This window comes from Pseudopodoces humilis, chromosome 1, assembly GCF_049639895.1.
Source record: "Pseudopodoces humilis isolate 2021_Gansu_Grassland_sample_001 chromosome 1, ASM4963989v1, whole genome shotgun sequence".
NCBI classification, from domain to species: Eukaryota; Metazoa; Chordata; class Aves; order Passeriformes; family Paridae; genus Pseudopodoces; species Pseudopodoces humilis.
The window spans coordinates 81,821,629-81,837,389 of record NC_142200.1 but is presented as its reverse complement, the minus strand read 5'-3'; the positions used below and the strand labels follow the sequence as shown (position 1 = coordinate 81,837,389).

Below are 15,761 nucleotides of genomic sequence, written 5' to 3'. Positions count from 1 at the left end.
CAACCCAGATGCATCCGAAGTCAATATTAGTGTAGAATTCCTTCTTTGAAACACAGCCAGGGGGACTGCCGTTGTTACAAAAGAGAGTTGTTGTTTTTTTCAATCTTACTGACGTTTTCCCCAACAAAAAAAACCACTTTGTTTCGTAGAGAAACAGCAACCTTTCTGATATTTTTTAGCACATTAAATGTGCCAGACAGCAGCATTTCAAAAATCCCATAATTCTTCCTCAAAAGGAAGTGAAGCAAGGCACAACTGTGCTTGAAAATTGAGTAGCTACTGTTGTTTGGTGAAAGCTGGCTAAAGTGGTGTAAAGTCTTTCTTCCTTAATGTAATGAGGCAGAGCAGAAGTGATGTTTCTTTATTTCTGAAGCAGGATGTTAAGTGAAAAGGTACAAACATATAGCATTGTATTTAGTCATAGCTTCTTGAAATTCGCTGTTACTGGTGAGCTGACATTTTTTATACCTCACTGAAGTTACTTAAGTTGAAGACTGGGTTTATGTGTTTATTTCTTTAGTCTGGGAAGACTTGTGGAGATAAAAACATATGATTAATTGCTTTGATAAGTGAAAGACAAGAAACGATGATTTTTTTTTATTTTTTTTTTCTTCATTTAAACCAAAACAGTAAACTAAGTGCTGTAACAATTGGGAAGTGTTTGTATTTTTAGCTCAGTCATCTGAGTTCTCTGTACACTGAAGTTGAATGTTTTTGCTTATTGCATTTGTTTTTTCAGCATGCCATGATGCTTCCTGTCCTCACCCACCATGTCCGCTACCATCAGTGTCTGATGCACTTGGACAAATTGATAGGCTACACTTTCAGAGATAGGTGCTTACTGCAGGTAAGATATGAAAAGAAAACCCCAACCTCTTGCTGGTTTCTCTTCTTGATATTACTGAGTTCATCCATAGTGCTGAAATGCACGGCATTGCCACAGCTTGGATGGACATGATTACCTATACTGCAGATTTTTGGAAAAATTCAATTTTCCCAAGAGACTTCAAAATAGAGATATTGGTTGTTCACATAGATATTGCACCTACCTTTGCTCCCATGGTAGATGTGGACTTGCTTATAATGTGTAGCAAGACAAAAATGCAGTTACTGAAAAGACTGTCCAGTACTCATGTCTGACTAAGTTCCTTTTTTAAGGTATTTATAGAGAATACCGTGTTATTCTGCAAATGAGTGTATGTGCCTTGCTTCTTGTTTTTAGAGACAGTTGTTCAAAAGAGAATAATTCAAACATTGCCCTTTTTTTACATTTGGAGATAGTGAATAGAAGTTTTCAAACTTCTGTTCAGCTCTTAATTTCTGCAAGTACGTGATGAAATTTTTTTATTTACAAGCAAGAGCAGGAACTGGGGAGGAGAATTTCTTACTTGTTTTAGATGCATCCATATCACGTAACCAGCCTTTTATATTAGTGCTTATTTGGAACTGATTACTTCTGAGGTTGATGCTTGGCATCAACCCCTTTCCTGTTAGACTTTTTTTTTAATTTACTGAAGGAAAATGGGGACTTTGTTCAGAACTTCTGAAGTAAGCGTCATTTCTCTCCAATGACTGGACTAAGTTCAAAACTTGGCAGTTTTTGTATTTCTTTAGAGATTTTACTCCCAAATTATTTTAAGGAAATGTCTTTTTTCACAGCTTTTCTGGTTTCTATAATTTGTTTTCTAGGCCTTTTCCTACTGCAAGTTATATTAAACATTGAATATCTTCTAAGATTTGGTTGTTGGCAGGCTTTCTTTGAATTGATGTCAGATATAAAAATGCAGTGATGGAAACTTTCAAAATGTTGTGGCCAAACACACAAACCAACAAGTAAATTCTGATCAGAAAGAGATGAAAGCATAAAAATCAAATGTGTAAGCATTAGTCATGTTTGGTTATAAAAAAATGTGTTTTTTAATGCTTTGTCCCTATACGCATTGATTTAAAACCTACAAACATTTTCCATAAGAGGAAGAGCTTTTTAAAAATGTATATAGTGTCAGTCATCTGCTTGAGCATAGGCAATGTTAGATGTATAATTCTGCACTTACTGTTACCTATTTTATCATGGTGTATTCTTTTTAAAATACAGGCAGGTTAAAAAAGGTTATGCTGAGTTATCTATTCAGAAAAGCTGTAATGTGTCATCTAGCCCAGATGGAGCAGAATTTGAGAATGTTCAATTACAACAAACTTTGTAATACTATCAAGGAATAATTAGAAAGGGCTTGGAGAAAGTTCTTATTGTTGATTAAATATAATTTGACTTTAAGTTTTATGCTTAGAAAACAACAGACAATGTTTGAATTAATTACTGAATGTCTTTGCTCACAGTCTGCAGCACCAGTCCTGCATGTGTGTCAGAAGTAACTTTCTGCAGCTTGTATTTTCCAGCGTTTCTTTTTTATGCACAAGTTTCATGCGCACATACTTTTATACAAGCACAATATTTTGATCTGTGTGTGTGTAAAAAAGGAGAAAATATGTGAGTTTGCAAGATGGAGTTCTGAAAAACAAGCTGTAGTTCTACTTGCTGCTGCCATTCCTGCAGTGATGGTGTCAGCAGCAGAGTAAGCTTTTGGTAATCCTTGGTGGTACGAAGGTAAATCAGGAGTCCTGTCATTCCTCTTCCATTTGAAGAGTCAGTCCTCTATAGTCATGAGGGAAAGAGTTGTTTTGTGATTAACTCTGCCAGGAATAATGTACTTGTTGTTTCATTTTTTGAGCTTGGAGAGCTTTATAGATTTTTAAGTAATGCAAATATGGATGGTTGAGAAGCTCTTCTAATTGCTTATATTTTTAATATGAATATTTATAGTTCAGTGTTAGAGTGAATATATTTTTAAATAAGCAAATGTATTGAAATCAGGTCAGCAAAGCTGGTAAGCAAAAGTCTTAAGGCAAATTGACAATTCATGCTTTTTCTCTTCTAAACTAATTTTTCTCCAAAGAAAAAAAGAGATGAAAGTTAATTAGTTAAATTGATGATTGAGCATAAATGTTGCTTCTTTCTGACATCTGAAATAGTTCACCCTACATTTAAATTGCTGGAACCAAGTTTCTGATTGACTACATCACTTTGTAACCTTTCTTCAAACTGAAAAATAACTATTACTAGCTACCAGTCTAAGATAATGTTTTTGTTTCATTTGCAAAAATACATTTAACACTTCTTTTTCCTGAATGTGTTACACTATAGCTTGCCATGACTCACCCAAGTCACCATTTAAATTTTGGGATGAATCCAGATCATGCCAGGAATTCCTTATCCAACTGTGGGATTCGACAGCCCAAGTATGGAGATAGAAAAGTTCACCATATACACATGAGAAAAAAAGGTATGCTACTTACACCACTAACATTTTTCTCTTACCTCACACTTAATCAGTAAGAACACCCTTTGTTCCATTATCATTTCCTTGGCTGTTGTTCTTTTGAGAGATGCCTTCAGTAGAGGATTTCAATGATTATATGCAGGCACCGGAGAAGTCTTTCTAAAAGACTGGATTTTGCAAATTAGTCAGTAAGTAAAGAGCTGAGAACAGGCAAGGGTAATAAACGGGAGGATGCATTTGCTTAGATTTTTGGCAAGTACTGTTTTCTTAATTTGCTGCTCAACATGGTTTTTTGTAAATGTCTTACTAATGTGAACATGTGGTCTGTCTGCTGCAAAATATTCTTCACCCCTTTAAAGGATACTCAGAGATAATGAAATAAAATTTTTGTTGCTTATGTAATGTTTAGAATGCCCTTTTCATGCAAAGGTGTTATTTATCTGGCTCCCTGAATGCAAAAATTCAATACTGTTGTAATGGGACTGCAGTCAGTTAGGCAGAGAGCATTGGTAAGGATTATACTTGATGTAATAAACCCTGTAAATAACAGGATAATCTTGTGTACAGCAATTACAAAGTAACATTTTGAGTAATTGTTTTCTACATTTATTCAAAGTGAATTAGTGGCTGTTTACTTAATAGTGCATTGTTTATGTTTCTAGGGATAAACACCCTGATAAATATTATGTCCCGTTTGGGACAGGATGATCCAGCTCCTTCCAGGTAATGAAAATAGTTGTTTGCAAGTAGGGAAGCTGCTGCAGAGGGAGATATTTAATAGAAACAACCAACTTACTGTCAGCAACAGCTTTGGCAAATAGTTGAAGTGAAAAGTCATTTTGAATTGACTTTTATATTATGAAAGTGTGCTGAACCTCCATTAGCAGTCACATAGTAAATGTTTGGTCATGCCTGCAGAAAACTTCTGAGGAAGATTTTAACAGATAATTCTATCATTTTTGTTGATCCCTGAAATGAGGGGGACTAAAAGGCTACATTTTTGCTTTCTGCAGAACTAAAAATAAGATTTGTTGTTGTTGTTATCAGTGCTATAAATTGGATTCTTCATCACTTTTTCTCACAGTAGTACCTTCCTGGCATGGCACCTTGTTAACAGGAGCATGGTCCTGTACATGGGCTTTGCTGATTTACTGTTCCAATTTAAAGACAGATGCAAAACCCATTAATGTAGTAATGCAATAATCCGTAAATGACCACTAAGAATTCTGTGTATATAAATATAGTTTAATGCGTGGTTTACAGTCACAGGCACCATATTTAACTGAAGCTGAATAAATAAAGCTCACAAGGCTAATGCAAGAAACAGTTGCATGTGAAATCTCTTAAACGTATGAACTAGATGGCAGTGTGTATTTTAGTCAGCTAGTGCTGTAGCCGGACCTTTCAAGAGCCATCATTTCGGAAGAAGCTTGGGAATAGGAGAAATTTAATTCTGCTAAATGGTTGTTGGACTGTTCCCTAAATGCTGTTTCAGCTAGACCATGCCCTTTTCTCTTCAAGCTTATTTGAGTCCTCTAAAGATAGCATAAGGCTAAATTGCATTAATTCCTGTGAAAAAACACAAAAATATAAAGTCCCATTTCTGAGAGTGTGTTTTCAGTTATATTGCTGCATAGAGTTGTTGTAGATCTGCTCACACTCTGTTTTATGCAGCAGAGGTACTTGAATTCTTTCCACCCATAACAAAGGCCTGCTATTTCAGAAATTGCACTAATTATATAATTGTTGGGGGAGTGAAAATTACAATAGAAGCTGCCAAACACTTGACAGGGATCCTCTGGATTAAAAAAAAAAAATCCTGTGGCAATTGCCTTGTTTCTGTTACGATCGTGTGAAATCAAAACTGGTGCTGCTTTACTTGCTTTGATGTCTAGAGCAGAAATTTGTATGTATTCAAAGACAAGCTCACATTCTTTTTCAGCCGCTTGCCCTTTTAGTCCTTTGAATATAAGCAGGCAGACAGCTTGAAGGAAATGAAACTTTATGCAAAACAAAGGTAAATCAGGAGCAGTGATGAAAGAAAACAGAGGAAATAAAGGATTCTAATAACTTAATGGCATCTTTGGATGCATCTCCTGGTAAAGCCATTTTATCTTTTGAGCTCAGAGGAAATTACAGAAAGCAAGGCATTTAAAGGTGCTATGAAAAATTCAAGTTCTTACTCCCTTTGCCATACCAGCTATCTGCTGCAGGGTCATCCTGCCATGCAGGTGTTGATGTTAATTAGGTAGAGCTCCCTAGTATCATGCACAAGGCTCAGAACAGGCTATTTGTTTCAATCACCTGGTGCCCTCTGATGGACAGAGAAACCTGACTTCAGTGCCAGGCAGCAGTCCTGTTTCTTTTCCGCATTTTGTGACGCTCTGACAATGGCTTGGAACAGAACGTACTGAAATTTCGAAGGTGGTGGTGTCAGTCCTGAGTTTCATGATTCACATAGTTATTACTCTTTTTTGGAAAGGATTGTAATCCAGAGAGGGTGGGGGAGGCTGCAGAACTGACTATCATGACTGATCAGCAATCAACTCTGATTTTTTTTCTGTTTTAATTGTGTTGTGTAAATAACCAGTATGTGTTATTTAGGTTATGGTGAACTTTAAAATGCCTTTTTCAGGATTAACCACAATGAGCGTTTAGAATTTCTGGGAGATGCTGTGGTGGAGTTCTTAACAAGGTAAATGGGGAATTCTTCAGCAGTTCTCACCTTTGTATGTTATTATTATAGTGTTGTGTTTATTGAACTTTTCAGTGTCTACTTTCACTGTGTATGTTTGCAGTCCTGCCTGATATTTAGACCTGCACACCTGCAGACGACTCTCTTGATAATTCTTTCAGTGGTCATGATAAAACAAGAAAGATGACAAAATAAAAAGCTAGAGTTTCTGTTTCGTGGAATGTGATTTTAAATTGATTTGGATTAGAGATTATTCAGCTATAGACAAGTTGAATTTTGTACCCCTTTATTAAAGGAAAGATATTTTTCCCAGCATGCTGTTTTGTTTCCATGGGTTCTTTTTGTCTAGTTACAAGAGAGAAGTATTTATGGGTAATGTTGAATATGTTACAGTTCTTGTATTTCCAGTAATTAGGGCTGTAGCTTCCATAAAAGCTTAAACAATTAAACACAAATGCAGTTTAATCAAAAGTAATGAAAAAACCCCATGGTTCATCAAAAATTGCTCCGCCCTGAGTATTCTGAAATCAGTGAACAATACAGGCATATTATTAGTTATCCATTTTTCTACCTTACCTTAGTAGAGGCAAACAGTTTGCACAATATAAGGATTATAATCTATTTTCACCTGTTTTCTTCTACTGTTCTTAATAGAAGTGTGGTCTTGTTCACTGCTAATTTGCTCTTTAAACAAGTTTGTTACATGAACAACAAAACTGCCTTTATATCTCTTGCTCTCTACTAGCCATTAGCTATGTGATATTAAAAACTATTAGCCTATAAAGGTCTTCACTGCCCTTAAAACTCATGGCCTTTTCTCTCATACAACAGTACAGGATGATAAGATGGAAGACTTGCTGATTAAAATGTCTTGCATTTTTCATTGTCATTGTTCATCAACCATCAGTTCACTTTCTGAGCTAACTTTTGTCTCTATTCAGAAAAAAAAGAGCTCCATTTCTGTTCAATAGAGCATGTAAGCACCTATTTAAGTCTGATTTTTTGTTCTACCTCTCAACTTCAGGTGTCTGCTGTTACGAATTACGATGCTTGATTAGATTGCTGCTAAGTTTTATATCAGTTTTTGTCCTTAAATAATCTTACATCCATCTGCATTTTTCTCCCTGTGTACTGGTTAATAAAATACTTTAATAATTAGTGCCATACAGTGCCTTAATTGTGGAACATTGAAAACCCTCTATGTGTTAACTTTTTTCTACATGGGTTAGATAGTTATTGATGAAAGTATCCAAAATCATTTATTTATTATTCAGATCTTGATGGGATCACTGAATTAGTTGTTTTGTTTTGTTTCTGTTTTATGAAATACCTTGCCAGCATGATGACAAATACCATTAAAGGTTGTTAAAAGCCTGTGATTTTTACCTCTCTCTCTCTCTCTCTATATATATATATGTATTTTATTTTTTTTCTGTGGTTTGTGGTACAATGACTTCACCCATTTGATAAATCCAGGCTGTTGAGTTCTGTTCTTTGTTTTCATTAGCATCCGTTAAAGTACTTTAAGAGGTGTGTATAAACAGATATCCTGTTGGCAGCAGCGTCACCTGAAAGCACTGCACTCACAGCACGGTGTTTCTCAAGGCTCAGGCTTCCCTTGTGCTTTATTCCTCAGCATCCTCTAGGTGTCAGCTGTGCTGAACCCTCTGCTGCTGCTGCTAGGAACGTGCTGCCCAGCAGAGAAACAGCACTCTTCCTCCTTTGCTGACAGTGCTATCCTGTCAGGATTGGGCATTGTTTGAATGTTTGTATCTTTACCTTACTTCAAGCCGAGTCCCACTTTGGGAGCAGACCTATGTTACTCACTAGGGTCTGAGTGGGGAAGGGCACAGTTCTCTACAGGTGTATGTGGTTCATCTTTAATCAAATACTAACAGCATCTGGTTTGCTTTTTGTTTTGCCAGTGTCCACTTATACTACCTGTTTCCCACTCTGGAGGAAGGAGGATTAGCTACGTACCGCACTGCCATTGTGCAGAACCAACACCTGGCCATGCTGGCTAAGGTACAGCTCTCTGTGCCTCTGTGCTTGACATCTGTGGGTGGAGCACTGTGAGGGTCTGCACTACTTCTTGAGGGAGCTGCCTGCTTTGAACATCACTTTCTTTGCTGTGTTTTGTGTGCAAGATTTGGCACCCAGAAGCCCTTTTTGGTTTGAAAGTAGATTTTGAAGATAAAGGAGAACTTCGTGTTTTCTCCAAAGCATGCTTTTGGAAAAAGTGATTTTTGCAGGCATAAAGATAAGTTTTTAGCCTTTGTTGAAGTTGTGCCTATACTTGCCTTTAATTTGCACAAGTAATGAAGCTGACAGTAGAACTTATAAGAATCAAACTTATAAAAATGTTTATAAGAGGACTTTCTGATAGAATATCTAGGGAGAACATGGCAACAAGAGGTAGGAAAAATGGGGGGAAAATTGTCATCTGCTCCATAACCTGTGAAGTACTTTTCCATTCCACTATAGACGTTCAGGGTAATCAGAAGTACATTAAACAGGGCTTTAACAGAGTTGTTAGCTCCTAGGAACAATTAAGATGACATAGAATTTTATTTAATTTAGTTCTGTGAATGACAGAGCTTTTTATGTCTCTGTATATGATACTGGTGTATGGTATTATGATACAGAAAGTTCATTCAATCTCTATGCATAAATAGATAAGTATTCCCTTATTTGTTCTTGATTCTGAGACTTGCTGGTATAGATTATGCCAGACATGTACACACACTGTCCACTGTGTACTGCTGAGAGTTTTCAAGTTGCTCTTTTAATCTTTCCTCTCTGTAATCACACAGTGCCCTAAACAAGCATATCCAGTCTTGGGATTTTGGCAAAAACTGCAGGATTTCTAACATACCATCTTTTTGCTCAGCTCTCAGGAGAGGCATAGGGTAGGAAGTAAACATAATATTTTTTTTCCACATCTTTCTTTATTAATTTAGATAAGCATGAATTGATTGAAATATTTCATATCACGGCTTTGTTTACAAATATGGTATTGCCTGAATACCAAATACCAAAGTATTTGAATTCATGATACTAGTTTTGAACCTGCATCAGGAAAGCTCATCTATTCTTCAAGTCTGTTCACAACCTTTATCATTGTACAAGGACAATTTTTGAATTTTTCTATTGCAGTATTTTTAAAAACTGTAGATACAGCTGTAAATATTAGATATCTGTATATTCTGAATTTTCCAACTTACCCTTTGTTTATCTCATGTGTCTTATATGATGTTCCTGGTTTCATCCCCTGAAATGTTGCATTCAGTTCACTTAATATAATTCTCAGTCTCTCAATGTCTCTTGAACTTGTGGAATGCTGTTCATAATTAAGAATCAAATGATAAGTCTAAGAAGTTTAAATTTTATATGAGACAATTAATATTCTACTCCTTTGTTGACTGTGGAAAGTGCTCACTGTGCATAATAAAGTGTGATGGAACACTGTAAGTTGTAATTCACAGTGTTCGGAAGCAGTGAACAGGCTGCCATTCATTGAAAATGGAAAACTCTTTTTGGCAATTGAAATATGTCTCAACCATGCATCTCAAGCAATTTAGTCTCCAGCTTTATACTCTGGGAGATGAAGTTGAAAGTTAACAAGAAATTAATCAGTAGAAACTTACACCCATCTGGGAAGAGCCTACTCTCATACAAACTTTGAGAGATGCACAAATCTCTTCTTTAAAAATCCCAGTAATGGTTTTGTGTCCAAAAGACGAATATGTAAAGAGAATGTAGGAGCTCTTGCCTGCATTTCTATAGCAGAATTATCATATATTACAGAAAATATCTGACTTACTCCGTGAGATTTTGACTGGCAAGCAGAACTATAGTTCAGGCAATAGATGAGTGTTAATGATGCACTTTTGAAAGGAAGAAGGAAGCTAGGTGGCACTGCAGATTAAAATATGAGCCCTCTCTTGCAGTGCCCAGAGGCTAACACCTGTTGATGGTATTGGAGGAAAAAGCCAGGTGTTCAATGGCTTGTGTCTACCAGAGTTCCTGTTCCTCGCTTTTCTGCATTAGCTTCTTTTGGTTTGATAATTCTAGTTTTTTCCATGGTATCACACTGTAGTTTTTTACCTCTGATAAACAAAGGAAATGTTTTCATTTTAGCCTGTGTCTAAAGTGAAACTGTGGAGAAAAGCTTCATAGTTCCTTCTAACCTGGTAACTGTATGACAACAGTGTAATTGAACTTTAGTGACTAAACTGGTACTCTTGTACTTCTAAAACCATGGTTTTAACTCTTTCTATGTATTTTGCAGAAGCTGGAACTAGAACGATTCATGCTCTATGCTCATGGTCCAGACCTTTGTAGGGAGTCAGATCTCCGCCATGCCATGGCCAACTGCTTTGAAGCCCTGATAGGTAAGGAGTCTGCATTTGTGTGTGCAGACAGTTAGGTTTTATACATGTCTGTGTGCCCTGTTGACTGTGATGGAGGAGGTGTGGGCCTGTTGAGTAGTGCTAGTAGGCAACAGTAAAGCTTCTTACATCATCTTTGTCCCTTCCCTTCTCCTGCACATATGCCTCGTGTATAAACACGAGTGTGTAGTACAACCATGAAAATCTCATCTTCCGTATCCTGGCTCCTGCACACTGAAGGTGAAGCCGTTTCACATCACTGCAGAGCTCTGTCTCTCCTGTGCCAACATGGCCTGACACCTGCCCCCTGTCTGAGGGGAGCAGTTCGGTCACCGGGGCCTGGCAGAAAATAAGCAGGTTCACTGCTTCCAGTAGTGCTTGAACAGACCTGCAACCTCATCCCTGAATTTTAAACTGCAGCTTGCTTTCTGAATTCATCAGGCACTCCCAACTGAGTCACCAGACTACTTTCTCTGTGCCCTGCTTGCCTTCTGTGAATTTGCAAAGTAAATACCTTTTCCTCTTTGCACCTTTCTTACAGGTAAAAACATGGCAATATGCCATGGCTGGTGTAATAAAGCTACTCTCTAGCTGAGGGTGGAGGAAAGTTGTGTCAAATTTGCTGTTGGGCACTAAGATGCTGGTTAGTGACTGGCTGCATAGGTTTATATTGGAGAGTAGATCAGAGCCTGACCAGTTACCAGGAAGGAGGGTGAAAATCTCATTGGTTACATCTGCACAACCTCTGTTTTAGATAGCATATTTTTATGAATCTTTACTTGTTTTGAGTACACAAAGCAAGTTAATCTCACTGGTTTGACTTCATATTCATTGAGATGTACTGTACAAGTTACTAGCTATGGGAATGGTTTAGCCCTGATGCAGGTCTTTATGTACTACACAAGCTCCTAAAGCATTTTGTCCTGCTTTGAAAAATAGATCATAGTTGGCTTAGATGTCAACAGTTCTGTGCATTCTGCCTTGGGCCAGATTGCATTTCCTCTTATCAAGAAATAAGAGTTTTTCTTTTAACTCTATTTTGCTTTCCATGAATGCTTTGATCTTTAATTTAAAAATAAAAAGCAAACAGAAGAGGAACACTAGATATGTATCTCTGTCTTTGTTCTTAGGCTTCAGTTTGTCTAGGATGTAGTGATGAGAACTATTTGGCAAGCATTGAGATTTGCTGAGAGAGCAGGCTTGCTGTTTAACCTCCAATACAAAGCTGTTCAGAAAGTTAATTGAGCAATAAGATTTTGTCAGTGCTGTAGCTAAAATCTGAGAGCTTGTTAAGGAACTATAAAAGTATATGTAGGGTCTGGAACTCCTACTTGAGGCTCTTCTGCAAAGTCTGGTGCTTCATCACAAAGTCCCTGTGATGAAAATAAAAAAACAGAAGTGTGAGCATGTTGCCTGGGAATTGTTTAGAATTTTGTGCTCTCATAATATTCTTCTGCAAAATTAGTCTTATAAACCCCCAGACTGTTCTTCAAGGAGTCCTAAGAAAGTAGTTGACCTAGTGAGAAATCAAAGGGGAGGGGAAAGGCGAGGAAAATCATGTTCTTCTTGTGTGGGGGAACATGCACTCCCTTTCTCTGTGTTCTTCATGTAGCTGTGTATTCCATTTGCTTTTATGCTTACAAAGCAAGTTTGAGATTTTCAGAAGCTCTCCTGTAAAGAGTATTGAAGGACAAAATGTTGATACTAAATTTAAGAAGGACCTGTGCAGATATAGAGTAAAAATATATGTTAACACAAATTTTGCTGAGCTTGTTGCTGATGGACATGTGTAGAGGGCTAGTGAGGGCTATGTGTGAAGTTGAAAAAAAACAAAAACCAAACAATCTTCAGAAATGGAGGCACACAGAGATGACGTTTCCAGTTCAGACAATAAATTATTGTGATACCAATAAGGAAGGAAGCCTAAGGAAGGCTTTGAGCTTTGCAATAGTCCTGATGCATCATTTCTGTGCAAGTGTAATCTTGTTGGAAATTTAGAAAAGTGGCAATTATTTGTTAGTTGTACAAATGTATTTTGTGGGTTTCCCTATCTGCAAATGTTGCTGTTGCGGTTTATCCCCAGCCAGCAGCCAAGCCACTCGCTCATTCCTCCTCCAGTGGGATTGAGGAGAGAATTGGAAGCCTAAAACCTGGAAAAGTCATGGGTTGAGATAAAGACAGTTTCATAGGGAAAGCAAAAGTTGTGCATACAGGCAAAGCAAAACAAGAAATCATTTCACTGCTTCCCATGGGCAGGCAGCTGTTCAGCAATCTCCAGGAGAGCAGGGCCCTGTCACACATAACAGTGACTTGGGAAGAGAAACATCATTGCTCCAAGCATACCCCTTTCCTCCTTCTTTCCTGCAGTTTATATACAGAGCATGATGTCATGCAGTCTGAAATATGCTTTTGGTCAGTTGGGGTCACCTGTCCTGGCTGTGTCTCCTCCCAGTCTCCCAAACACCCCTTAGTCTCTTCTCCAGTGTGGCAGTACCAAAAGAAAAGGCCTTGACTTTGTGTGAGCCCTACTCAGCAATAACAAAAACATCTCTGTTTACCAACCCTGTGTTCAGCAAAAATGGAAAACATATCCCTGTACTAGTCACTGTGAAGAAAATTAACTCTATTCCTGCTGAAATCAGTACAATTGTATAGTTAGCAGTTTACTGGAAAGTACTTTTGGAAATGTATTGCATCTAGGTTAATTTGTTTGAACTTTGCTCTTTGGATGTATCATTTTCTATCACTGATATATATTATTTCAGGTTTTTCTTTGCATTTTATGACTGCTGATTTATGCTGGTGTTTAACATGCTTTAAATTTCTCCAAGAAATAGGATTTACTACAGAAAGCACGCTCTTAAAAATGAATGTGTTGGAGATGAAGAAGTCCAAGATCTTTGACTTGCTTGTGCTTAGTAATTTTCTAAGTACTAATTGCATTATTGACCTTTGATATATTGGTCCTGTCACGTAGGAGCTGTTTATCTAGAGGGAAGCCTAGAAGAAGCAAAACAATTATTTGGACGTTTGCTCTTCAATGAAAAGGTATTTATGTACTTACATGATTTGATTTCCAGTTCAAAAATAACTAGATGTGCTTTCCCATCCATTATTTTACTTAAGGATCACAAATGAACAGAAGTACTGTTTTATGTAGTTCCTAGAAATTGAATTAGGACAGCAAGTTGTACTGATCCAGGCAAAAAAAAAAAAATATGGTGTTTTCTCAGGTGTGCTTTAGGTTCTCTGGCTTAGGTAGGGAAGGGTGGGTGGTGTGGGAAACCTGACAGCTTCCATTCAAAGTGCTGCTCTGAAAACAGAAATGGGTGCTGCGGATCCAGGCTCGGAGGGAATGATGCACATGTCGAGCAGCTATTCTGTTTCATCACTTAAATCATCCCACCCTGAAAGCTTTAAACATATATTTGGGAAAAAAAAAAAAAAAGGACGGTGTTTCATTCAGCATTTACCCAATTGCAGTGTGCAATAATAGATGAGGCTGTATGTTAGATGGCTGTTAGTTAGAACATGTGCTGTATAAAGGTGAAAGAAAGTAGCCACTGCTGGGACAGCACATGGCAGTGGTGAGAGGATGAGCTGTATATCATTTTCCTTCCTCTAAGTCTGTGAAATATCAAAACTTATTAGAAATAGAAGTACTTGGAAGCCTATTGTAACTCAGTGTTTATTTGCTGCTCAGTGGCTGTAGTGAAGGAAGCCTTTATGAGATAGAAGAAAATAAGTGGTTCTTTTTTTTTCTTTTTCAGTCCTTGCCTTTGGAGAAGTCAAACTTGCTACTGAGGAGTACTTGCAAATAAAGTTAGTCCTGAGGCTTAAACAAATCTTTTTCTTCCTTTAACCACTTTTTATGTGGTTCAAGGATTTTTCCACCTCTTTGACACAAGCTAATTGGGAGAACTACAGGCAGTTTGAACAGCAAATACACGAATTTAAAAATTAGTTTGCCAGCACTATTGAATTTGCAATAAGCAGAGTCAGCATCTGAAATAGTTCAGTATTTCAAGTAATGACATTTTATTTAGTACTGTGGAATTTGTTAAATGACTCCCTTGAGCATTAAAGGCATCTCTCAATGTTTGCAGGACCTGCGGGATGTATGGCTTAATTATCCACTACACCCACTCCAAGTAAGTGTATCCCTTTCTGTAATAAATTTCACAGTTCTGTTTTATTTTCAGGGATGCTTTTCCATAGGTTTCCATTGTGATGACATCTCAGAAATTGTGCTAAAGAGTAGCCAAAATAATATATATGTTTTCCTTTTTGTTTGGTTTATGATTTCTTTTGTTGTTTTTTTTAAATAAGTAGTGAGTTTCTGTGTTTCTGAGAATTAGTCATTCACCTTTCCTTGGCTCATGTTTGTTATATAACTGTGCCTATACAATAAATCCAATGAGAGGTAGCATTTTGACAGCTTCTTGTTTGTCTTCTTTTAGTTGGAGGAAAAGGGTGCAAAAACAATATGAATATATTTTCATAACCTGAAATTAGGACTGAAACCTTACTATTAAGAAGGCATATTAATTGAATGCCATAGAAGTTTTGATTTGATTCTGTTTCAGTTTGATTCTATTCTGATTTTGAGTGTGTGTGCCCATGCAATGATAGTGTGGTTGTTTCAGTGATTCCAGTAACTTTAATTACCACTTAAACACTAAAATTATGAAGGTGTCTGAAGACTAACATGTATCAAGGGATACAAGCTCACAAGCTGTCAGTTTATGAGGCTGGAAGTCAGGAGATTGATGTCCCAGTCCATTCTCCCCTACTGAATTCTTGGGCAGACATAGAGCCTCTCTGCACTGTAGCTCCTTGTCTTCAGTGCAAGCAGGGGTGTGCAAGGGTGCTGCAAGAACAGCACTGAGTGCACAGACAAAATCATCAGCAATAAGTCAGTACACGTGAAGAATTTTTATAACTACATCCCTCTGAGTGTAAATACAAAGAGTACTCTTAATAGGAAGATAACATTTTTGAGATTCAGTACTAGCTGTCCTGCGTGGTGGCACATGCAACTCCAAAGATTGTTCTTAATCTAAATTTCTTTCTTTTATCTTACTTTATTTTATAACCTTTTCATCCCTGCTTTCCCAAAGAATACTTGCACTCTGCTTAGAAACTGGCAACAGTCAGTGTGGGAAGTAATTTCTTACTATTACCTTGACTTGTGTGTGAACATTGTTTTCTTCTGCATCCCAAAACCATCCTAGGGGGTTTTGCCAGTAGGTGAAACACAGGCAGTTCAGACTGGCCTTTGGGCACAGCTAGCCTGAAAAATGTCATTTTTAAAAATTACTAAAAATCACTGTAACA

General features: G+C 37.3%; 1 protein-coding gene across 4 annotated transcripts in view; it reads left to right on the top strand.

The window, feature by feature from the left end:
- DROSHA (drosha ribonuclease III) overlaps positions 1-15,761 on the top strand; it is a 71,032-nt gene that overhangs the window by 40,510 nt on the left and 14,761 nt on the right. For 3 of the 4 annotated variants that reach the window (XM_014255596.2, XM_005526475.3, XM_088053477.1), the window contains exons 18-25: positions 740-847; positions 3,203-3,341; positions 4,001-4,061; positions 5,974-6,033; positions 7,959-8,058; positions 10,325-10,427; positions 13,402-13,472; positions 14,531-14,575. In XM_014255596.2, coding sequence (XP_014111071.1) covers positions 740-847; positions 3,203-3,341; positions 4,001-4,061; positions 5,974-6,033; positions 7,959-8,058; positions 10,325-10,427; positions 13,402-13,472; positions 14,531-14,575 — 687 coding nt within the window. The remainder of the gene's footprint in view (positions 1-739; positions 848-3,202; positions 3,342-4,000; positions 4,062-5,973; positions 6,034-7,958; positions 8,059-10,324; positions 10,428-13,401; positions 13,473-14,530; positions 14,576-15,761) is intronic. The other variant, XM_014255597.2, reaches the window with a different exon arrangement.